Genomic DNA, 24,704 nt, shown 5'->3' on the forward strand with positions numbered 1-24,704 from the left:
TTGCAAGCCACTCCACACCTGCTGCTGCCTTCCTGACAAGCTGGGTGCCCCACACTCGCAGCTGATCACTTAGTGAGACGGTTCCTGGCGCTTGCTGAGAACTTTCTTGGGCGCCCTGGAAGCTTCTTCACAACAATTAACGCCTCTCACTTGAAGATCTTGATGATCCGATAAATGTTGATAGTGCAGATCTTACTGGGCAGCACATATCCCTTGCACTGTGAGCCCTTTTTGTGCAACAGCAATGATGACGGCAACGTGTTTTCCTTTGACACGCGTTAAACCATTTTGACGAGGAAGAACAATGATTTCCAGCACCACCTCCGTTTTGAGCTTCCCGTCGTTTTTAAGATCGTCAGCATGACAGATGGATCTCAGCCTTGTCTCGTACACTCACCAGCTGTGTTAACGAGAGAATCCCTGACATATGTCAGCTGTCCTTTGTGCAGAGGCTGCAATGGAGTGAATGTTTGGGGATTCAGTTAATATTGCATGGCATGACGGCTTTTTCAAATTAATTGGCAGTTCATCTATCACAACTCTCATAACATTCTGACAGTATATGCACAATGTGCCATCGAACAACTGAATGGCGCAGACTGTGAAATTCAAATTCGTGCATATTCACACCTTTCGCACCACGACTGTAATACACAATCACTCAACCTTCACAAAGGCTTCAACAACACACCACACACACACACACACACACACACACACAACACACACCACACAACCACCACACACACCACACCAACACCACACACACACAACACACACACACACACAACACAACACACAACCATTAAAACACTCACCATCACACAGTCTACACCCTCAACCAACACAAAGGAATCACATACACACACCGTTCAAACACAATTACAGACAACTGCGTTTTACACACCTTTCACACCACCACACACACACACACACCACCACACACACACACACCACACCACAACACACACCACACACCAACACACACCCACCACACACACACACACACACACACACACACACACACACACACACACACACCTTGGAGCAGTTTAAACTCCATATTCATGAGGCCCATTCCCTGTGCAGGCCGGAGACCCATTACCAGGGCTCCAGCTCAAAATTCAGAATGGTTTCAGGACACAGGCATAGAGCCTTACTACACCGCCAAGACAGTGAAGACAGTTTGCACTACAGCAGTGCAATACTCTGTACTAATACAGTATCCTACAGAAAACATCCTCATACCTCCATTGACTGAGTCAGATTAAGCCTAGTTTAAACACATCAACTAATCTGCTGTTCCTGAGGGCCATATGATCTTACTGACTGTGATACAGGAATAATTATTTTTCATCCATTAAACACACACACACAATATAGCAGTAGGAAACTAGCTCTTCACTGTCGCGGCTTAATAAATAAATAAGTCATAAGGATGTGGTTATTGGAGCTCATTAAAATGGAGGACGCTGCCGTGACAATAGGACCCCGGGAGGGTCAGGGAGGCTGCTACTTGGGCCGGGCTGTGTCTGCGTGGGTGTTTCTCCTTCCCTTCTCCTGTCCCTCGGTACCCCACCCAGGTGCCCCCGCCCCTCACCTCCAAATCAACTGCCAATGACTCCCCCCTTGCACACACACTCCTCTCTGTCTTGTGCACACACACACACACACACATGGCTAATTACAGCCTTGCTTAATAATGACTGGGTGATCTGTCTGACTCTGAAGACCTTCTCCTTCACCACCGACACACAAACATGGGCACAAAAGCCAATTATTGAGGAATCTTTAATCAGGTATTTTACCAACTCCCTGTTTGGCTTTGCTACAAATGTCACTGTTTGGTTTTCCTAGGGGTTATCTCCCCCAGCCAAGGGAAATGTAGTAGAAAAGGAGAAAGATACAGGGGTAAGTGTGAGAAAGCCTGCTGTTTGTGACCTCTGCCCTGTATACTTTAAAATAAATAAATCACCTTAAAAATAAAATTTACATTATTTTTGTCACCAATGAGTGGATATACTGTACATCTGAAAACACTTTGTTACTCCCTTCTTCATACCTCTTCTACGAGCCCCTTAAAAACGGACAGAAATCCCACACCATGATAATACGTCGATAACGAGCTGAGGCCATCTATTGATCAGTTTCATTTTGCATCTATTAGCTGGGGAGGTGCGGCTCGAGGCCAAAGCGGGCGTTACACACACTGACAGCCAGGCTGGATGGAGATCCTTACACTGATGTTCACACGCTGTGATTGACATGGAGATACGGTAGAGCTCAGCACAACCGCCCGCGTTACAGCAGGCGGGCTAATGACACGTGTGAGTGTGTGTGTGCATGTGTGAGAGAGAGAGGAGAGAGAGCAGTCCACAAGTCTTTGCTAATTGGTGCAATGAGACAGAGATAAAAAAAAGAGAGAGAGGAAAAAATATTTTACTGTAGCGCCAGAGTCTCACTTTATTATACCATTTAACCCCTATATATCCTATATTCTCACTAGTTTTGTGGTATTTCACATGGCCACATCCAGAATGAGATCAATTCTGAAATTGTTTTCTCCCTCGAAGGGATCATTTCTGAGATACTGATGCTGATAATAAGCTAAGTGTTCATCATTAGATCAGTTATGTGTCGTTTACCAGTGAGTGAACACAATAGTGTGCCTCGCACGCCCATGTCAACACGGGACCTGAAAGGCTGGATGTTCTCCTCCCCTTAACACATTCTGACAGTTCTCAGATAAAAAAAATAAAAAAACAACAGGCAGATGAAAACATCTGAACATGCGTGTAGCAAACAATATGGAGTATTATCCTCTCTTCTGAACACATCCACCAACGAGGCCCAGCATTGACGCAACCCACTGCAATATTGGGAGCTGCATGTCATCCACGCATTAAGAAGAAAATGCTTGGTCCTGGCATCGGCAATAATTTACACTGCACACCTTAATACAGGGGTTATGAATAAACCTATATATAAACCTATAGAGATGTAGATACAGATTCATGAGGTGCTTTTTGGTTCTTGTTGTGTTCCAGATAGGTTCCATAAAGGTTAACATGGACTCGAAAAAACCTTGACTACAAACTGTGTGTTTTTGTCAGCTGAGGGAAGCAGTGCAGCGGCGGGAGGAGGAGAAAAAAAGCCCTCAGCCAAGCCATCAAGTTGAACATTGAACTTCACAGTAGTAGCTGCCTTTCTATGCCTCTCCTTTTGATGTTACCTCCAAAGCAAAGGATCAAAGGCTTGGAGTGTGGCGTGGGGAAGTCCCAGGCTCTTAGTCTGCCAGTCTGTGATATATGCAAAAGTCTACGCCAAAAAAAGAGAGGGCAAGCTAGGCAGAGACAGGGGAGAGAGAGTGCGAGAGAGAGAGAGAGTGCGAGAGAGAGAGAGAGTGCGAGAGAGAGAGAGAGAGAGAGAGAAAGAGAGAGGGAGACGGACAGAGAAGGGGGGAGAGGGAGAGACAAAGAGTGGTGTGAGTGAGAGAGCAAGAGAGAGCAAGCTTGCAAGGAATGTGGCTAAATAGTATTTTTCGCTTTTAATGAACGGCGGGAGATGATGCAATCGGCTGCTTTCTCTTATGTTGTTTTAGCTACAATGAAAGGTGAAAATAATGTGTGTATGAATCAGAGAATAGGCATTTGTTTGATACTGGGGGGGGGGGGTACTGGCAGTGTTTGTTACCCTGCCCCCAATCCCCCAACCAGCCGTGCAGTACCTACCCCCAACCCCCATCGCCTTTCGAACATCAAGGGGGTGAGGCTGTGTCGTCTCTACATAAATATACAGTGTGCTGTTAAATAGAGGACTACAGCAAACACAGTGGAGATGAAATGCACAGACACACACAATACGGGACATGGACAAACACACACACAAAATGTGGGCTCAGCTGGGCCAAATACTGTAGCAGGTGTGCTGAAATTGTCAAACCTTTACTAGACACATACACACACCCTTTCCCCAAGGCTATAGGATTAAGAGGTCCAGCTGGCTGACAGCAAACCCTTCGTTCCCACGTATCCCGTCGATCTCCCCCCACAGCCCCTCCACCCCTGGTCTGCCAGCTAGCCAAGTCTGCGAGGAGGACACACCTGAACTTGACATCGATCGGCCCCAAGCTTTTGCTGCACACAGACACACACACTTGCGTGCACAGACACACACACACATACACACACACAAAATCTAACCAAAGAAAAAGAGTGGCGAAAGGCAGAGGACACCTCAGGGAGGTGTATGGTTGAGGATGGATGAAAAGCAGGGCTGGGAATCGCCAGGGACATCATGATACAATATTATCATGATACTTTGGTGCCGATATGATATGTTTTGCAATACCCACGATTCTCATAATTCTATATGTATTACGATTCGATACTCAATTTTTGTTGCGATTCGATGTTGGAAACATCTTGCTCACCATATGTCTTCCGCAGAGGGACAAGAGAGAGCCATGAGAAAACTCGTTTTGATCAGTCATGGAAATAAAAGTGCTGAAAACAAATTGTCTACCTATTTAAAAATAAGTTTTTGTGCAGGTACCAACTAACGCAAAAATGATATTGCGATATTGATAAAACGATATGATACGATATATCTTCCAACATAATATCCTGATCCTTTAGTAAATATTTTCTTAACTCTATTTCTTGAACTGCACTGTTGGTTAAGGGCTTGTAAGTAAGCATTTCACGGTAAGGTTGTATTTGGCACGTTACGAATAAAATGTGATTTGATCTGATTTGATATGTAACTGTATCAATTTTTTCCCCCATCACTTTTTCCCCCCTTGATTGGGAGAACTCTGAGAACCTACTATCCCTGCCATCCATGAACCAACTAGAACACTGCATAGCATACAAACAAACACACAAGCAGTCTTACGCCCAACACACACATCTAAATGCCCAGCCAATATCAATGTCAGTTGTGTTTGTCCATCTACCCTTGGGTCACCGCCACAGCCCTATTCTTCAAGTTACAGATTCCTTAAGAGTCATGGCCTTGAGAGAGGGAGTGGGGAAAAAAGACTGGAGGTACAACATAATGAGCCTGTTGTTGGAGGAATAGGAGAACGTGAGACTGGAAAGAAATTGAGAGAGAGAAGGGGAGAGGGAGGAATATATAACATGGCTGGATCTTGTTTCGCAACAGCTGCCAGGTCAATCTGGACTTTTTGCATTTCCATGTCTTTGTGTGTGTCTGAGTACGAGTAGGCCTAGGCAATGTGAGTGGCTGAATGTATAGGTTATGATAGAACTACAAATTATTCCCTCGCATCAAGTGCTAAGGTATTATATGTCAACACAAAACAGATGGGGCACTTCCCATTGAAAATGAGTAGTTGAAGGATAAGGCCTTTGTTGCTATTCATTCACATGCAGAACCATTACGTCCAATCTACAGTATAAGACATTCAGGCTTTCATTGACCTTTAAAAAAAAATCTTACGTTACGTCATTGAATTAGTGCATACAGCAAGAGAGAAATTAAGCACACAAAAGTTAGTGCTCAGGCTCTGTAGCCATACTAGAGCATATCTGAGTGATGGCTGAACTGTGGAGAAAATACAGAAATTGGTGGATGCACTAAAATAAAAAAAATAAGGTGACACGTTTGGAGTGTGATCAGGGCTTGTGTTGCTAAAGCTCGGCTTCAGTCTACCTCGCCGTGATGGATAGCTAATGAGCGAGAGAAAAATCCATCCGGTGATACAACAGAATACCATCGACAGGGCAGATCGCTAGCTCCCTCCTTATCAACGACGGGTTAGGGGGAAGAAAAGACAGGAGGATAGACGAGGACAGAGGGGGGAGGGAGAGAATAAGAAAGAGAGAGTGTGAGAGAAAAAAAAATCCCAATGATGACATTAAGGATTTACTTTCAAAAGGACTCCCATTGATCTTTTTTGATAGACCTGCAATAAATCAAACCAGATTGACTCACATGAGGACGAAGCCTAATCCTTTAGTCAGATCCAGAAGAACTCAAACCAAACCAGCTGTTAATTTAGGCTTTACAAGATAAAGCAGGAGAAATCCAACCTGATGTACCCTAGGGCATGGGCTTACATCATCTCTGTAAAGCAATCAACTTATTGCCAGTTTCGAGAGGTAATCAGAGCACATACTGTGTGAGATAGGAGGGGGAGAGGGAGGAGAGAGGATGAGGGAGAGAGTGAGGCAGAGAGAAAGAGAGAGCAGAGAGAAAGAGAAACAGATAGCCTGAGAGGCTAGAATAAATAAGCACAGAGTACAACAAAACACTGAAAGGGGAAAAAAAACGAAAAAAAAACGATGACCTCAAATCTAGAAACATAGCCCAAATATTGCTACACTAGAAAGTATGCAGGGTTTTTTCCACATTGTGAATGTCTAGGCCTACCGCTACACAGGTCTATTGACTGAAACGCTGACTACGTGAAACAAAGTAACTTTGAAAAGATACCTTGAAGGAAGACTCTGTGTATATGGGAGTACCTTTCTCCAATTATCTCTGGAGCAGCAATATGAAACAGTGAGTGGAAAGTGGTAGGAGATGGCAACAGTAGCACTTCGGGATGATAGCTGAAGTGGAGCAGGCAGACTGCTGAAGGGGTAGCAGGCAGTGGAGGCCGCCGGCTCTATTTCTTGCCCTGAGCACCCTGTAATTTCCCTGGAGCCTCGCCCAGTCTCGGTCATGGTCCCCTATGGCTGGTGCCACCTCACCCGGGCCTTGCCAGCCACACTGTGGCTGCGCCATAGCAATTAAAACGGTTATTTTTGTTTGGGCCTTATTTTTCTCTCTCCCCCCTGACCGCTCCCAGCGGAAGTATTGCAAGACGCCATCCAGCCCACACTGGTAACATCGTCTAATGTCTTTTTCAGCCATGCATCCTGTGTTTGTACGTGAATGTGTGTGTATGTGTAATCATGATATAGTTGTTAAGTTCCTTTTCTGATCTAGGCGTGTTACCACAATGGGGATGCAAAGAATATGCATACCATACACACACACACGCAGAGTTCACCCCTTGTCCTGTTTACTACATGCAACAAGATAAAATCTCAAATCCAATTCCGGGCCGTACAGGACCCTTCACTCAGGGATTTCAGAGGAGGGGTGAAAAAAAGCAGGCTCTGTAGTCTCTGGACACTGTCCAAGGGAAACTGATCCTCAGGAGTCAAAACAAAACCAGACGTGAAATCAGAGTTAAAACAGCTCCACCCTTGGCCCACCTCAGCCCCCCTCAAATCCCTTATCTCTCCGCCCTCTCGTGGTTACACTGGATGCACACAGGGATCACCATGACTTTGTGGGGCTCCTCTCGCCCCTCCAAATTGAAGGAGGTTTTGGGGCTTTGACACGGACCAGTACTTGTGTGTATTAGTGGTGCGCGGGTCAGCTGTTTGTTCACCCGCACCCGCCCGCAATTGCTAATAACCCATCCGCAACCACCTGACTATATGTGATAAATTGAAAATCTGAGGCCCGCACCCGACCCTAACCCGCAAATATAGAAAATGCGCTGTAGGCTCAAGTCAGAGACGGCAGAATGTTATTTTGACAGGAGGTGCAGGATTTTTTATATATCTTTCTGCTTATAATTTCAGACATTTTGGAAGGCTATTTGTTAGTCAACTTGTCTATAATTATATATATGCAGCTTCTTTTATGTCATTATATGTTGCCCTAGAAGACTAAATAAACCCTTGTTCACCAGAATAATGTCATATCGATAGAATGAACGCGTCAGTCTAGTTGACAACAGTAAAGTTCTCTGTGATCTCTGCTACTTTCGTGGAGCAAAGACATTTAGGGACCAGAGAGAAAATGCAATAACCAAAATATATATATATATATWTTTTTTTTTATCTTAGAAAAGCTGAAATAGAAAGCTGAGAAACCGACCAAACATGTTTCTGGTAAGATTTTAGTTTGGCTTGGATACATATTTTTGTGGACTAAATACTATCAGCTGATAAAGACAGCACCTCTACAGACGGTATCTAACTGCGCATTCGCATAAGATGATGAAATAAATAAATAATATTTCTCCACTCCTGATCACGAGTCAAAATTTTGCCTAAATTTGGTGTATTATTTTACTGCAAGAAATGCTTAATTCTGCATGAGTTAATATTAAGGCTAGGTGAGAGGTTATAGACCTACAGCCAGTGTCCAGATTTCAGTTTCCATTTAACCCATCTGAACAGCAGCCTACAGTTCCCATGACGGGCCATAGGCCTATTTGAAGACCCCGTCTTGTGACTGTCGAATTTGTATATAGTGGCTCAAAATCATCACACATAACATAGCCTGCACTGCTATCATCCTCTTTTATCATTTCACCAAATCTTTCCCCAAAATTACTTCTCTGGCCCTTGTATTTATTTTCATCTCTCCATGTCACAGTTTTTCTCTTATTGAATTAAACTCTGACATTGGCCTTTTTGCCTCGGTGGATCGACATTAACTTTTTCTGCCCATTCGCAAAAGCATTTGGCGATTGGCGTGTAGGCCATTTGGCGCTCGTACAGTTGGGCCCTAAAGCTTAGGCTTATGCACTAATGCCGGATTGCCTAAAATAATTAAAGAAAACCCTCAGAATTATACATGTATGGATTTTTTAAGGTATTGTTTTCTCTTTATTCAACAAGCCTGCACGCCCACCCGCCCTTCATCCACACAATATTTCATGACCCTAAAACTGCGGATATAACTGCAGCGACTGCGGATTATGAGTAAACCCGCGCATCACTAGTGTGTATACAGGACACATCCGCCACCCAGCCTGGGCCTGTGGACCTGTGGTTCTGACAGCCCACTGGCCCATCCTACCACGGCCTCAAGGTCACACTTTTAATTACACAGAAACAGTAATCTCACGAGACAGATGGCAAGCAGGCCGCCTCTCAATTACTTTATGCCCAATTGAATCATTACTGATGTTATTTGCAAAATTATGGCACACAAAAACACCACAAAACAGGATTTGTGCTACAAGTGTGGGGTGGGGGGGAGAAAGCAGATGCGCCTCTTGCCAAGCATCTGTGACAGAGATCAAAAAGGAATGGAGAATACAAGCGCAGGACAGTGTTAGTTTAAAAAAACTATAATACTATAATCAGTACCAGTGAAAATAGACCCTTATTTTTCATGAAGAAAAACAAGTCGGCTCCCAACAGCCTAGTTTGGTAAACCACATAACAAGGGCAATTTAAAAGTGAGGAAAAGTGTTTGTCTCTTAAAAGGAGAGAGGGAAGAGAGTTTGGTTTACGGGTTCTCTCTGGGCCCGGCAGTTTGTCTTTGGGGAACATCCCGGGACTCGGCTCCTTTCCTGAAAACCCAGCAGTGAGAGAGCTCCGCTCAGTGTCCGCCCTGCAGATGCTTCGCTCTTCCTGCCAATGGCTTCTGTGAACAATTAGAGGTCGGCTTTCCCAGCATCTCTGACCACAGCTCCCCAAGCATCTCAATCTCTAGCCCATCATTTCGAAGTGTTGGCTACTCAGACGTGCTTCAAACCAACACTGATGCTGACCGATATTGATTCGATATTGATACTACTACAAATGCCAAAGCCAAAACCAATGAAGAAAAACACATCCTGGTTAGTTTAGGCAAGAACTTAATAGCACAAATATTGCTGCACCGATGCTCATAAATACTTGAACTTGAGAGATAAATGCTTGGGTCTGACTGGTTGTAAATCCCCAGGCTGATTGGCTGCTCATTTGGTCGTTGGGTATATATCTTGTGCTGATTGGTTGCACCCTGGTGTGTCATGTTCTACGACATTTATTTGGAGCCTCGTGCTAGTGGGAAGTGCAGCCCAACAGGCCGGAGGAGGGCTATAAATCTGCCCTAACCATCGGAGGGACAACGAGGACATCAATGTAACAGAACATTTCCCCTCCCAACAAGAACACTATGGCGACTCCCACCTCTTCTCCTCGATTAGAACGGAGCACCATGGGCTAAATCAGCACAGGAACTTTCAGGGGGATATATGAGACTGACTCGCCAAGTTGAGTCATTTAGACTGGGCCAAGTCTGAATCCATATACAGTATAATGGCTGTGAAAAATATCTGTCCCTCTAATGACCCTAATAAGACTGGCAGCTCCCCACTAAATGAGAACAGTTGCGTCTAGTGGCACGTCCTATGTTGTAAAACGATCCTCAGCACATATAGAAAACTTCCAAGCTGTTTTTTTTTAAGTCGGGGTGAGGAATTCCGTTGGCCTACAGAGCGCGGCCAGCAGTTGTTCTCCCAAGAGAGTGGTGAGCAACTAGGAAGTAGGGAGGGGGTAGGAGGGGGGATTCTGGAAGATGGCTGGATGTTACCAACCACATGGCATGTTGAGAAATTGAGGGATTCTTCCAGAGGGATTCGTAAAATGTAGGGGTCCGCAAAGCGATGCCACAGGCCAAGTTACAGGATGAGGAGGTGTGGGGGTGGTGGGCGGAGGAGAATACAGACAGCATCCAAGGCAAACGTAAGGCTGAGAGGAAGTAGTGCGTATGGTCCAGTACATCACTGGGGCCAAGCTTCCTGCCATCCAGGACCTATATACTAAGCGGTTGTCAGAGACCCCAGTCACCCAAGTCATAGAGTATTTTCTCTGCTACCGCAAGACAAGCGGTACCGGAGCGCCAAGTCTAGGACCAAAAAGATCCTTAACAGCTTCTACCCCCAAGCCGTAAGACTGCTGAACAATTAATCAAATGGTCACCGGACTATTTACATTGACCCCCCCATTTGTTTTTTACACTGCTGCTACACTGTTAATTATCTATGCATAGTGACTTCAGCCCTACCTACATGTACAAATTACCTCGACTAACTTGTACCCCTGCACAGTGACTCGGTACCGGTCCCCCCTAGATACATAGCCTCGTTATTGTTATTTTATTGTGTTACTTTTTATTATTTTTTCCTTTCTGTTGGTTAAGGGCTTGTAAGTAAGCATTTCACTGTAAGGTCTACACATGTCGTATTCGGCGCATGTGACTAATAAAGTTTGATTCGATTGTTTGATCTCATGCACATCCACTCCATGGCCCTGACAATAAGAGTTTCCTGTTGCAATCTCCAACTCTGCCATGGTTCAGGGGCTAAGGGTTTGGGGAATAGCAGATATGAGGAGTCTACAGCTCCAATCACTAGGCCTATAATGTAAACTAACCCACATCCTTGGATAAAATAATGAAATGCAATATTGGTCCACAGTAGTAGCATCTAGTGGCCTGCTAACAACACTAATCCCCGCTGAGATTAGGGTGAAGAATTCCACCCAATACCTTCTCCTAACCCCACACCACAGCCATGGACTCCTGCCCTCCCAGCTGCTGTGTGTGTAGCAGGGTGGGCGCCATGGCAGGCAGCTCTGACACCTGTCTCGAACAAGTGCCAGCATTCACACAGTGCCTCTGGTTTCCTGAAGCTCGCTGCCTGGCAGTCAGGTGACAAACACTAACCCACAACTCCTCTGACAGTGCACACACACACACAGTAGGCACACACACAGCAACATCTTAACCAAGAGGCACTTAAGTGTGATCAAGACCACTTACAAAGCCTCAATACCATGGCTAGAGAGGCCATACCCTCTCATGTCTCTCAGATATCAAACCCCTGATTCAATCTGTGGCTTGGAGCTATAAACCAACGCTTCCCCCAGTCTCTCGCCCGCCCCTGTAACCACCATTTTTGCATACCGCTCGACTTGCGTAACTGTTGAGTGGTTTCTCTCCCGGGAGACAATGACTGTGTACAGCGCAGGCCAAATCTTTCAACTTTAAATAGGCTACAGATTGTGAGAGAGACAAAAAGACGTTCGGTCCACTGTATAAAAATAAACATTTCTATGAGTGTTGAGTAATGTTGCTTCTTTAAAGGGTTGCTGAACTTCCTGATTTGGCCTTGGAACTTCCTGATTTCGCCAATTAGCATCAGCCGAATGGTGTGCGACTGTGGCAAAGTTGGTTTGACATTTGATAGCCTACCTCTGGGGCTAGATAGGGACTGTCTATAAATTACACAATGTAAATGGGACAATATGTTCATGTTGCACATCTTTTAATTGTCTAATTAAAATCTTTCAATATACAATATACACTACCGTTCAAAAGTTTGGGGTTACTTAGAAATGTCCTTGTTTTTGAGCCTGTAATCTAACCCACAAATGCTGATGCTCCAGATACTCTACTAGTCTAAAGAGGCCAGTTGTATTGCTTCTTTAATCAGGATAACAGTTTTCAGCTGTGCTAACATAATTGCAAAAGGGTTTTCTAATGATCAATTAGACTTTTAAAATTATAAACTTGGATTAGCTAACACAACGTGCCGTTGGAACACAGGAGTGATGGTTGCTGATAATGGGCCTCCGTACGCCCATGTAGATATTCCATAAAAAATCTGCCATTTCCAGTCTACACTGTATTTCTGATCAATTTGATGTTATTCTAATGGACAAAAAATGTGCTTTTCTTTCAAAAACAAGGACATTTCTAAGTGACGCCAAAGTTTTGAACAGTAGTGTATAGTTGTTTAGGGGGTTTTTAGTCATTGAAATATTGAGTTATTATCATTTAAAAAATAATGTCCCATGTACATTGTGTAATTTACTGCTGGTCCCTAACTAGCCCCATAGGGATATCGATTATCAAACCAAATTGACCATGGACATTACGATCGGTTCACGTGCAGCTGAGCTCCGAATTGATGATTACTTGGGTGCTGCCAGCTGTGGTCATGATTGAAATAAACCCAACCCAAGGAAAACTCTTACGGTACCCTTCATTCTGCAACATACAATTTTTTCCTTTCATCTCGCAAATCCCTGTTTTTTGGACAAGACTGACTTTATGACCAAAATTATCAATGATTACATTCAAAACGAGAAGTTGGTTTTGAAGGGCAATCGCTCTTGAAGAGAACAGTGAGAAGGAGATAGCGTGCCTGGAGTAAACATCGGAATCCATGCTGTAATTGTAACTTAATTGTAAACTCCCCCGAGTTCACTGAGAGTATCAGAGTCAAGCTGGGTCAGGGGGGGGTGTAATTGAGTTGTAGTCCAACAACAGCTAGGCCTACAACTGACACCACTGTAGCCACTTTGAAACATTCTACTATTACTACTACTAGTGCTAGCACTTCTTTATCCATAATATATTTACGCTATATAGTGAGCTTGTCACCACTTTTGCTTGTATGAAAAGTACTCCAGCAGTATACCACTAGTAATGGGGGGGGGGGGGGGGTAAGGGGTCCAGGCTGGGTGCTAGGGCAGTGGACTGGACCTGATTGAGCGCTGCAGTCTCTGGTATGGAGATGCTGCCGGTGCTCACTCTACCGCCCAGCGGACCACAGCCCCTTTCCCCGCCTCATTTGCACAGCAATCCCGCTTTTCTGCACTCAGTGTATCTTTTTGTCATTTCCCTGCTGAGGGTCCATTTGTATTATCTGCTGAAATGGCAGGCAGAGGGAGAAGGAGGTAGGGAGGAAAAAGGGGGGGGTCTGGTCCCAAGGAGACTGTGTTTCTTTACAGCAGTGAATCTCAACGGCAACCTCCCCCTGAACACACACACAGACTGACACTCAGGCCCAACTCCCCTCCATGACTAATGTGCCCCGACACTCATACATCACCCGTAAATTGGCCAAATGAATTAACCACGGCCCCTGTGTAGTGTTACAGACTTTAAATGGATTTTCCCCTCTCCAGGTCTGCCCAATAATTGCATTTATCCATCTTGTTGAAGCGCAGTTTACACACTTGCAAACATCATGCCAATCCCGGCTACATTTTCCGCTCCAATGGCGGGAGATTTGTCATCGGATCATAACAGGTAATTCAAACAACAATTAGTTTGATGACTCAACCATATGTCAATGTCTGGCTGCCCAGTAGGAAAGGCCTTGGTAGAGCAAAGGGCCCTTCTATCTGCCTGTCTGTCTCAACCCCACCCTTTCTCAACTCTCCCCTGTTTGCTGAGATAAATAGAGTCTTGTAATTATTTAATATCAATCATGCAAACCTCCAGGTTGAAGCAACCCATGCCTGTGGTACCTAGGAAGTAAATGAGGCCTGTAGGCAACCATGCAAACACACAGAGACAGACGAGGCTATGGCTGTGAACACTGGTGTGGGTGGGGGTCATCTCTACACTTGTGTAGTGTTTGAACAGTAGTGCATTAGACACTCTGGGGCCCACAGGACAATTCAGCTATGTAAACACAGAGGAACTTCCTTCCCTCCGGTCCTTCAGGCCTGCACTAAGACGACCCACTGTTTAAACAGCAGAGAATTCCTCCGCCCGCCTGGCCCTACCAGAGCAGCTGCTCTCCACTGAGGCCTCAGTGCAGGACGGACCAGAGACAGGCTCAGTGTTTAGTCAAAGTCCTCAGGGTAATCTTCCAAAGACAAATAAATATTTACAGACAGACAGAATCTGGACTGAATTGACAATAAAGACTTAGCATGGCCATAAAAGGTGTATTATATTTTTCCTCGACTGTAATGTCTGAATGGGTTTTATTTGTTCGCAGAAATTATAGGCTAGTCACCTGGGCAAAGGCAGATGAGCTAACCAGAAGACCAAGAGTTAACACTGGGAAAATGTTCCATCCTAAAATCTTGCCACTCAACGTCACCTGTTATGACAACGCCAGCAATATATCTTTATTGATATTTGAAGAATGCTCGACGCATAAAGATACCGGGGCAGTAAATGGGAAGATAAAAAATAAGATGGGGGGGGGGCAAAGAAACTCCTCGTTCTAAAGGGCACTGTGACAGACGTCACAGAAGCCGGTCACATGATCTTCACCTGCCACCCCCGCAAGATGACAGGATGACAATCCAGACCCCTTAGTATACTTTCAATATTACATGAATCACTTAAGTTCAAAGATCTTCATATTTGTCTTCTATCATTATGTATAAATCCTTTCAATTGACTGTCAATCAAACCTGTTATAATACTGTACTAGGCCTAATCTAGAAAATCATCTTTTACTTTCATCCTTTTCCCTGTAGATATTTATCTTAGTACTATATGACTTGCTAACACCGTGAACAACAGGTCATTATTTCAATTGTTTTCTACTTCAACAGTGCTACATTTCTTGTCAGTTGATTTGGTCCTCATTCCACATCAGTCCCCTCTGGCTGACAGCGACGGCCACTCATCCCACCTCAGGCCAGTTGTCCAAACAGACACTCAATTCACTTTGACCCCTTGGGGAGCCAATTGACAATTCACTCAGTGCTGGGAGTCAATTTCTTCACTTTTGGAATTGACCCCAAACACTGCTGACACCATTCCTCAGTGGAGAGTAGAATGCATTAGGGGCATTTAAACCTATGCTTTTCATACGAACAGCCCCCCCACCCACCCACTCACACACACAGACCACAACATACAATATCCCACAACAGTGTCAGATGTGGTATTCAATCTACTCTACTGCCTACTAAGAACACAACATAGCATGTGCCCATGTGGCCAGCAATTCTCATGAAATGTTATCTACTGTACACAAATTGACAGCTGTCTATTTTAAGAGGGGTAGGCTAATATTATTTTATGTAAATAGATTTCTAACGGGCAGCTAAAGAGCTGACACTGGAAATGTTCTCTTAATCTATTTTTTCCGGACATTGTTGCACAGACCCGGAAAATCTATCACTATTCCACAGTGTGTGCAAAGGGCTTACATTTCATTAGCCTTGTGCATTTTTACATACAGTAATCTCTGAAACATTTTGTTCTAAATCCTACAATAATCTGGAGATTAGTAGATACATTTCTTCTGCTCTGGCTCTAAAGCTCCCTCACCTTTTCAAGCAGTTATAAATACAGCACCTTTAACGGCAAACAAGCAGACAATCACCTCATTAGTGCGCTCCCCCACACACACAAACCACTCCGCAGAGCTTATCCTCCTGCAATTAAAAGTTGAATTAGAAGATTTAAAAAAGACATGGTTCTCCATGATGTGTTTGACACATTACAAAACGGTCCCTCGCATCTGAAAGGTTTTTGTCCAGATTATTTGAACAAAGTGAAAGTTCCAGAATCCAAATGTGCAATCACAAACTAGACAGACAGGATACCAAATTATCTATGCTCCTTACAAATCCAGAAATCCTTGACATTTGTGAATATCTGAAATACAGCAGATAATCACCATAACAGGACACTCGTCAGACTGCTGCATCTTTTTATGCAGGATTTAATATTGTAATGACAATGTCCTAATATATGCCATGTATTTTCCCTTTGAAGTAAAAAATAGACAGGTAGGTTCGCTGTAGCTTATAACAATGGTGAGATGGTATAGGGAAGATTAAGTGCTAAAGGGTGGTGGTTCACATATTTTCACCAAACATTGCAGGTGATGATTCATAATCACTTCTCCCAAAAACACCAAGCTCTCCTGAGTGAGATTTCCACACAGTGGAACAATCTAGAGCAATCTGACACATCCATACAAGCCTGGCCTACTACAGGTGTTCCCTGCACATTGGCATGGCTAGTCATTATACAGTCCAACATGATCATTAAGAGCTATGATGACGTTACACCCCCCCCCCCCCCCCCCAATGGAAAACTCAAGCACTTCTATCTCTCATCATAAAAGGGTTAGAGGAGCAGCTCCTTTCCCAACAGAAAGCATGTCAGCCTCCCTGCACTTTGACCCCCCCCAAAAACACTCCAATCCAAACAAGCCCAGCACCACCAAATTCCTCCACCATCAAACAATCCTCTCACTCGACGACGCTTTTGGGGCCGACATTTTGATAACGAGGCATGGAAACAGGTGGAGAAGTGGCCAGAATCATTAAGAGGAAAAGCCACACACATGGCCTGTCCACATCAACTGTGGCAATAAACTCGTCACAACCCCCCCTTCTCTTAGTCTTGCTGTTTTTTGGGGGGGGGGATAAATGTGAGGCCTGGGGGCACAATTGTTTAGAGATCGAACCAGGAACTGTCGCTGCTCTCATTGCCCCGGCATTAACAGAAATGATGCGCCCTATTCAGACCACACACACACGTCGCTGGATGCATTTCCCGCTTTTCTTAAACCCCACATTCTCTCCCACTCCGCTGTTAAACTCCTTTCGCTGCTGGAGACTCACGGCATAATGAATGAATGAGCTTACAGAAATATGCACACTCAGACGAAAAATAAATATACCTAGTCTTAAATTGAACAAATAAAAGTATCAATAATTATTTACCTAAAAAACATACAGTAAAATATCTTACATATCCATTTAAAAAATGCTACATAAACAGTTTTTCACTATAAAAGGTCATTGGTCTAATTATCCTTAAACAGGCAATCAATACTACAGAGCTACATCTTATCTTTGTACTGGTTGCAGTGCAAAAGCACAGCTCTATTGTAAAGGAATACAAACCCCTGCTAGCACCTGCTCTAAACTATATTGATCCCATAATTGATGGAAAGAGAAAACAACTTTGAGCTTCAGTAGAATTATAGAATAAAAGGATGAGATTGTCTATCAGTATCATCTAAGGAGTCATTGCCTGCAAGGTAAACCTTGACATCTCGACTAGCAGTCCAGGGCTAACGCAACCAAAACTCCCAACACGTGCGTTTGTATCGGAACACTTGACAGATATAAGGACAATAGAGCAAAGAATCCTAAGAACTGCCCCTTGAAATTCAAGGAACATCCATGCATCTTACATACTTCGGATCTAGGGAGCATAGTACGTAGAACATAAAACGTGAGTGCACACTGCATGCACATACTGTGCCGCACACATATGGTACATAGATGCAAATGCAAACACACAAATAGGATATAATTTGATTTCCATGTTTCAGGGAGCCCCAAGCCCTGTGGGCCGGCAGTAAGACTATATTTAACAGATGACAAAAGTTGCATTCCAGATGTACAGTGAGATCTTTGTGTTGAGCTTTATGGAAATGCATGGGAGAGAGAGAAAATGAGAGAGGGGGTGAGTGGAGGGGAAGGAGAAGAGGGGGGCACCAGTGCACAGCTGCTGAGCCAATGCTGTTTTTTGAGACAGAATAGTATAAAGCAGTGTGGCCCAGTGATAGGGAATTGGAAGGTTGGGGGGGGGGGTAGTTGTATGGGGGAAAGTGTATTTGTCAGTAGTCTATGCAATGTGCCTCCCCAGCCACAGTTCTATTGAGGAAGAAAAGTTAGATATTTCAGTTATAGGCCTATTTTTATAAATAAATGTGCATTCAGCACAACACACATTTGAAATTGAACATCAGATTAGTAGTTCTATTACACAAAGCTCAAATTGCATAGGTTTGATAAATAAATTAAACAAAACCAGGGTTGATTGTGCAGTTGGGCATAAACTACACCCAAACTCTGTTCACTACCACCAGGGAACTACTCCCATCACAGTATTTAAAAAACCTAATTAAAAACACACCCATAAACATGTTGGACTGACTGATTTTGTTGTGTGTGGCTTCAAACGAACTGACCGAGAGCCATTTTTGTATGGTTTCACAGCTTAGCCTGCCAACATCATCAGCATAAGACAATTAAGTTCTGCCAGTGAAAGAAAAAAACATCAGTAAATATTTACATCGCAAATCTTTACCAGTCATTCACTAGGCGCTAACAAAACCATACTGTACTCTCCCTCTCTCTCCCTCCTTCCCCTCTCTCATTCTCTCTCTTTCTCTACATCTGCGATTCATTGACTTTACAATTTACCACATGTCGAGATGGGAGAGGTCGAGCCTCCATCTGAATCACGACACAAATATGCAAGTGATTTATTGTTTTAAAAACTGTGGGCCGATTTAGTGCAACTCCACTTTTCCTGAGCATTACTCCTATTGGCAGACCATGAACAATTACAGTTCGGACTAATTAAGCTTGGAGAATGTGCAGTGCGCCGCTAATGTCTAGCAGGCCTAGATTTTAGTTTAATGGTGCCAAACTTTACTTCCCAACTTTACTCCCTCAAATCCAAAACAGATTGCACTTTTTATGGGTGTTTATCAAGCTCAAGAAAAATAAGGACCTTTTATTTTCCTTGCATGGGATGAGAAAAATAAAGAAGTGGAAGGGGCGTGAGAAAGAAGAGAAACGATAGAGGGAAAAAGAGGGCGTGAGGGAGAAAGAGAGCGTGTCCTTCACAGCCTTCTAAAAAAATGTGGAGCGCATTTTGCGAGGAAAGACTAAATGTGGACTCGTAGTGCCATGAACCCCCTGCGGATTGCAATTAAGCCCTATTAACATGTAAAGCCAATTTGATAAGGTGTGGGTCTATCCCCTAAATCCGCATTAAGATATCTTTCCTCACCTCGCAGGGACAAGCCATTCAGAGCTGTACCAGAACACACATAATCCATATGATATTCTATTGTTATGCATATTCTGCTAAGATGTTTAAAAATATACTGTATGTGTCAATTATACAATTTTGGCCATACCAGTACATCTACATACACACAAAGGATTACACTATGTATTAAATTTGGGCTAATGTACAAATACCACTGCTGGTCTGATGTTAATCTTGCCACAAATCCACCATTCCCTCCCAAAAATGTAAAAATTGTGTAAGTCACTAATTGTGAAGGCAAGCGCCATTCATTTTTAAATAGGTGGGTCTACCGCAATAGAAGAGATACTGCTGCAACAATACAAGTGAAACAAAGAAAATAGGAAAAAGGCTATTGTTTCAATCATACAATGCCTCTTGCCAAGCTTGCTGTGGAATCGCCACGGGTTTCGAGAGCGTATTTTTTTCACTCTAAATAGACCAGGGGATGCTGGGTGTTGCGTTCTCGCTCCCTCTCTCTTTTTTGGTTCTTTTTAAAACTACTCATAATTAGACGTTGAAACCCAAAACCAAAAACCCCAGCCAAAAGTCTGCAGGCCCCAGGAATTATGGGGCCAGGGGTGGCGTCAAATATCTTAACATTCATAAGTCCGAGGCAGTAAATAAACCCGGCGGATTTACGGCCCTGCAGCCCTATGCCAGAGTGCTGGCCGCCCAGCCCCCGCTCCCTCTCTTTCCTCTCTCCATACCTGTTGAGGTGTGATGTTAGCCAGCAGCACTGGAGTTAACCCGTCGCCTTTTCAGAAAGCCCCATGTTAGCATGAGCATCTGCACAATCGCAGAGAGAGAGGTGCAAGGAACAGCATGGCACCCGGAGTTAGCTGGCCAGGCCACTTCACCAATTCAACCTGTTCCCACTGAACCAGCAGGCCTTTGTGTGAGGTTGAGAAAGGAGGGAGAAGAAGGAATGGAGGGACGAGGGGAAGAGGGGGAGAAGAGGGCAGGAGGCCTAACACCCTGGGCATAATGTCATGTCAAATTGCTAAATTATCCCAAATTGTACAGCTTTTTAGATTTAGGTGGTTGGAAAAAACAAACTCTCGCTCGTTATAGCTGTCTGAGGTCAGACAGATTATAGTAACCTCCACACATTCAAACACACACACACACAGACTCACACACAAAAAAAGACATGCAGTAACGGAATCACAGGAAGCATAGAAAGGCATGCCCAAAATGTCAAGATCATGGCCAGTTGACAAAAAAAAGAGAAATCAAGTGGCAAGGCTGTAACATCACTAACATCACAATCATATCACAATGGGCCATTATATGTCTAAAAGTATGGAAACAACAAAAAAAGATTGCACACACATGCCAAATCATGAATTCCAAAATAATAGCACTGAACCGTCTGCACCAATGAGACCCAAAATTTATCAACTGAGAAAATTGGATTGAGGAGAAAAAGCAACCGACAAAGCCTGCTATATCAAAGAACCACACAACAATGGAGTGAGCTAGCCATTTCTAATCACAGACACAGTACCAGTTATATTTGGTAGCCTTCCTTACTAGTTAGGGAGGAAGACAGATAATCAATGCCCAGGTGAATTATTGATGCTATACATTTATGAATACAACAGCCACAAAAAAAAACCACTAATGGGTGGACACACACGGTGCTAAATGTAACCGACCTGAGAGGAGGGTTGGGTTAGTGCACTAGGTAAACCATCATAAGCCAAAAAGGTATGACGTGATCTTGAATAAAGCTGTACTGAACATTTATAGTGCAGTTTTAATTGTGCAATACATTTGATCACGTTTGCAACGCCTCCTTGTATTGTAAACCAATTAAACACGGATCACTGGGTTTTTCTAAAATGTTATTTTTGCAGATGATCTTATCTTACATACAGGGAGGTGGTGGAGTAGACAGAATGACAGTGTGTAACAAAACTGATCAAATAGGCTACTATGAAAACCTTCCAGGTTTGAATTACCCCTGACAACCACTGAACTAATGGGCACAAGGAGGTAGACTGTACACAGACCTGATATCAGATTTGAGACATGTACAGCAGCATCTTCTTACACTGCAAGGGCATTCCATGACTTTGCTCATATCAGTTTGGTATATAAGCACATTCTAATGTGGAAGTTACGTGTGCAAGCACTGGACCTGGCACTATAGAGAACATGTGCAAAAAGAAACTAACCCATTGAAACAAATAGCCAGCTTAAACCCAGTGTGGGTGTGTGCACTGATGGGAATAAAGGATGACTAGTCCTGCAAATGCACCAGTATTGTGAACATGAGGGACACACTACTGCGTAATAATGGTAAAGAATGTCAAACGGTCTCAAATATGCACAAGACACACATTTAATAAAAACACCAAATCATAAAATATACAAATAGCAAGATAATTCGGTAAGATGTAAATAAAGTGTCATGTATGTGCAATTATTTTGTAGACATGTTATAAGACATGCTTAAAATAGTTCAAACGTGAACATGTGTCAGACACAAAAGGGTGCATTACATTGTCTATCACATGTGTGTTCATTTTCAAGGTGTGTGTGGTGCACTAAATTGAGGAAACAAATATCAGTTTCATTACCCAGAGGTATATGTGGGGGTAAGATCATATTTCCTAATGCCTGGTCTTTGCCTTAACCTTGTAAAATGAGATGACAGGTCCTAAAGCAATGACTTGTAATTGCAACCATTAAAAAATAAAATAAATAAATAAAATAAAAGGTTTAGAAAATTATCCCGCCTAAGCATTGCTATTGCCCAGTGGGACTAGGAGGTGGCGAGTAAATGAGTAAGTATGCATAATTATAGCTGAGCTGATTGCCTCTAATAAATAACATGAATTTATTTATAAATAACGTTTTACATGGCACATGCTTTTAAGAGCATGGTTTACCCATTACAGGCTGGAGTGGTATACATGGGCTACAACATGTAAAAATCAAACAATTTCCAGCCTATAAATAAATGATTTCAAATGTATTTAAATGTTTGAGGTAAAAATATTAATGTCTGCATATTCAAAGTAACTGTCAATGACATGGCTCTTTCAGCTAATGTCAACGCAGTTTGACAAATGCAAATTACATAAATAAACGAATTAACACATTGGCTTTGTTTTTATAAGGTCCTTTCTCAATGCTTTTCTGAGTTTCCTGTATGTTGATATATTTATAGAAACTTGTGTTAGGTGTTATTATACTGCCCTAGGATAAAAAAAAGTTGAAATGGGTCATGTGTTTTAAGCGTTAAAGAAAAAAACGTTTTCAATGAGGTTGTGAAAACAACGTAGCGAAGGCTCAGTACAACATTATATTAGGGGGCGGTATGAAATCAAAGCCAGAGGTAGCCTAACAAACACTCGCACAATAATACAGCAATAATAATAATAACAATGATAATAATAATAACAATAATAATAATAATATAATCAAGAAGAAGCAGCATAATAATAATAATTTTCAATTGTCCACTATAAACTGCTGTTATTATTGAAATTAATGTTCATGTTTTGTACTATAATTTGATCACAGGTGTACAAAAAATAGAATATTCATCATGTGCGCATGACCTTGCATACCATTTTTTTTATTTGAGGCGATGAAAATGAATTGATTATCCCTATTCCTAGAATGCTACTTACTGTAGGCTACAGAGAAACACGCAGGCACACTGTTGCAAGCGACATGCATGCCATTGTACAGTTCATGAAAAGTTGCGAAACTTCTGTCTACATTTAACAGCTAAACACACCTAGCTGGGTGTCAATGCGCGTTTGTTCAAGGCTACGTGGATCGTGTGTCCATTAATGTACGCACATCGGTGTAAATAAATGAACTTACTGTGCGAGCTGTTGGAGAAAGTGATCCATTCGGAAGGTACGGGCTTGTAAGATCGGGGATCATTATAAATGGATAGCCCGGGTACGGTGGGCTCTTGAACAGCCCTCCATCTTGCCTTTTCGCAGCTAACATGGCGGGGGGAAAGAAGAAAAACTTTTATAAGTGCCTTGACAACTTTTATACATCTGAGATTCTAGAAGAAACCCACTCGGTACGCTCATATGCCATTGTGTAAAAATCTAAGAGACAGACAAGGAGAAACTCACCCTCCTCTAAACTTTCTCTTGTTTTGTCTCTGAAAGTTTCAGACCTAGGCGGAGGCCGTCTTTCCGCCTTGAAAAACAACGAAACACAGGGGTTGCATTAAAGGAAAACATAGGGAAATCATTACTTTTATATACCGTGGTTGCACATTTCGCGCACAATAAGTAAATGTTTGTAAACTACCGAATGCCCAATCGATTCCGATTATTTCACTTACCTCCGAATCTGACGAGCTGTTTTGATTTGTTTCTGATTCATTTACAAGAGAAGATTTGACATCTGCTAAATCCCTTTCTGCCGATAAGTTCTCCGAAATTTTTTCCTCCTGCTCCCCTTCGTCTTTGAAGGAAATCATTTCATCGTTCGCACCCAAATCGTCCCCTCCACCGCCGTTGAGCTGCGGCATTTTCCCGAGCAATTTTGGGGGGCAAAAACACAAAGTTTTAAACCCTTGATCTTGGTGATCTAGAATCCGAGTTAAAGTTTAGAGTCTGTATTGGCGTTTTCCAAGCACTGGCGGTTTATACAAACTAAAAAGAGGGGAACCTTGGCAGAAAAAGAAGCCGGAGATGGAGCTGAGCCGCTCGGATTGAGTGAGTTGAAGTTGGTCGGAGTGGTTTTCAGTTCAAAGGCGGCGCTGATTGACAGATAGAGAGGGATGGAAATAGAGAGAGTCTGGATTCAGGATTATTGACAGGGAGAAACACACAAGAAACTAATGAGATTCAAAAAGGGAGGGACTTGAAGTGACGTTTTCATAAATAGGGAGAGAAAAAAAGGCTGGAGGAAGACGACGGACGAGTGTGCAGTTAGAAAAGCGAGTGAGGAAAAGGCAGTTTTGGTGAGGAGCGCGGGACAGTGAAGCGCCCCTGTTTGCTTTTGTGCTGTTATAGCAAAATAAGCGAAAGACTGGAGTTACTTGTAAATACGGATTAAATATATGGGCGGTCTCCCGCTGAAAATGAGAATAGAGCACTTCCTTATTTTCTCCAGTTTCAATGTAGCAATTTTGAAAAGTCACGACATAGGGGCCAAAAGTTTACCGCGCATGCTTTCCAGAATGAACTTGAATAAGCCTATATCCCATCAACATTTGCTTCGGGTAGGCTATGAAGCAGTATGAATACCATTTTGATCACTATGACAGCTTGAAGCCTTTCCTTCTTTTTTCTTTAGCCCTTTTAAAGCAAGCTATAATATATTTAAATTATATTAGACATTTTGTTGTACATTTCTCA

General features: G+C 43.1%; 1 protein-coding gene across 29 annotated transcripts in view; it reads right to left on the reverse strand.

Moving 5' to 3' along the window:
* The window catches only part of tcf7l2 (transcription factor 7 like 2), a 98,860-nt gene extending 74,539 nt beyond the window's left edge, over positions 1-24,321 (reverse strand). For 6 of the 29 annotated variants that reach the window (XM_023992961.2, XM_023992962.2, XM_070444850.1 and 3 more), the window contains exons 1-3: positions 23,684-24,316; positions 23,469-23,535; positions 23,203-23,327 (exon numbers count right to left, since the gene is read on the reverse strand). In XM_023992961.2, coding sequence (XP_023848729.1) covers positions 23,203-23,327; positions 23,469-23,535; positions 23,684-23,872 — 381 coding nt within the window. In that variant the 5' untranslated portion in view covers positions 23,873-24,316. Of the gene's footprint in view, positions 1-23,202; positions 23,328-23,468; positions 23,536-23,683 lie in introns of all 29 variants that reach the window. The other 23 variants (XM_023992958.2, XM_070444855.1, XM_070444852.1 and 20 more) reach the window with 12 other exon arrangements.
* Positions 24,322-24,704: the final 383 nt, after the last annotated feature.

This window comes from Salvelinus sp. IW2-2015, linkage group LG8, assembly GCF_002910315.2.
Source record: "Salvelinus sp. IW2-2015 linkage group LG8, ASM291031v2, whole genome shotgun sequence".
NCBI lineage: Eukaryota > Metazoa > Chordata > Actinopteri > Salmoniformes > Salmonidae > Salvelinus > Salvelinus sp. IW2-2015.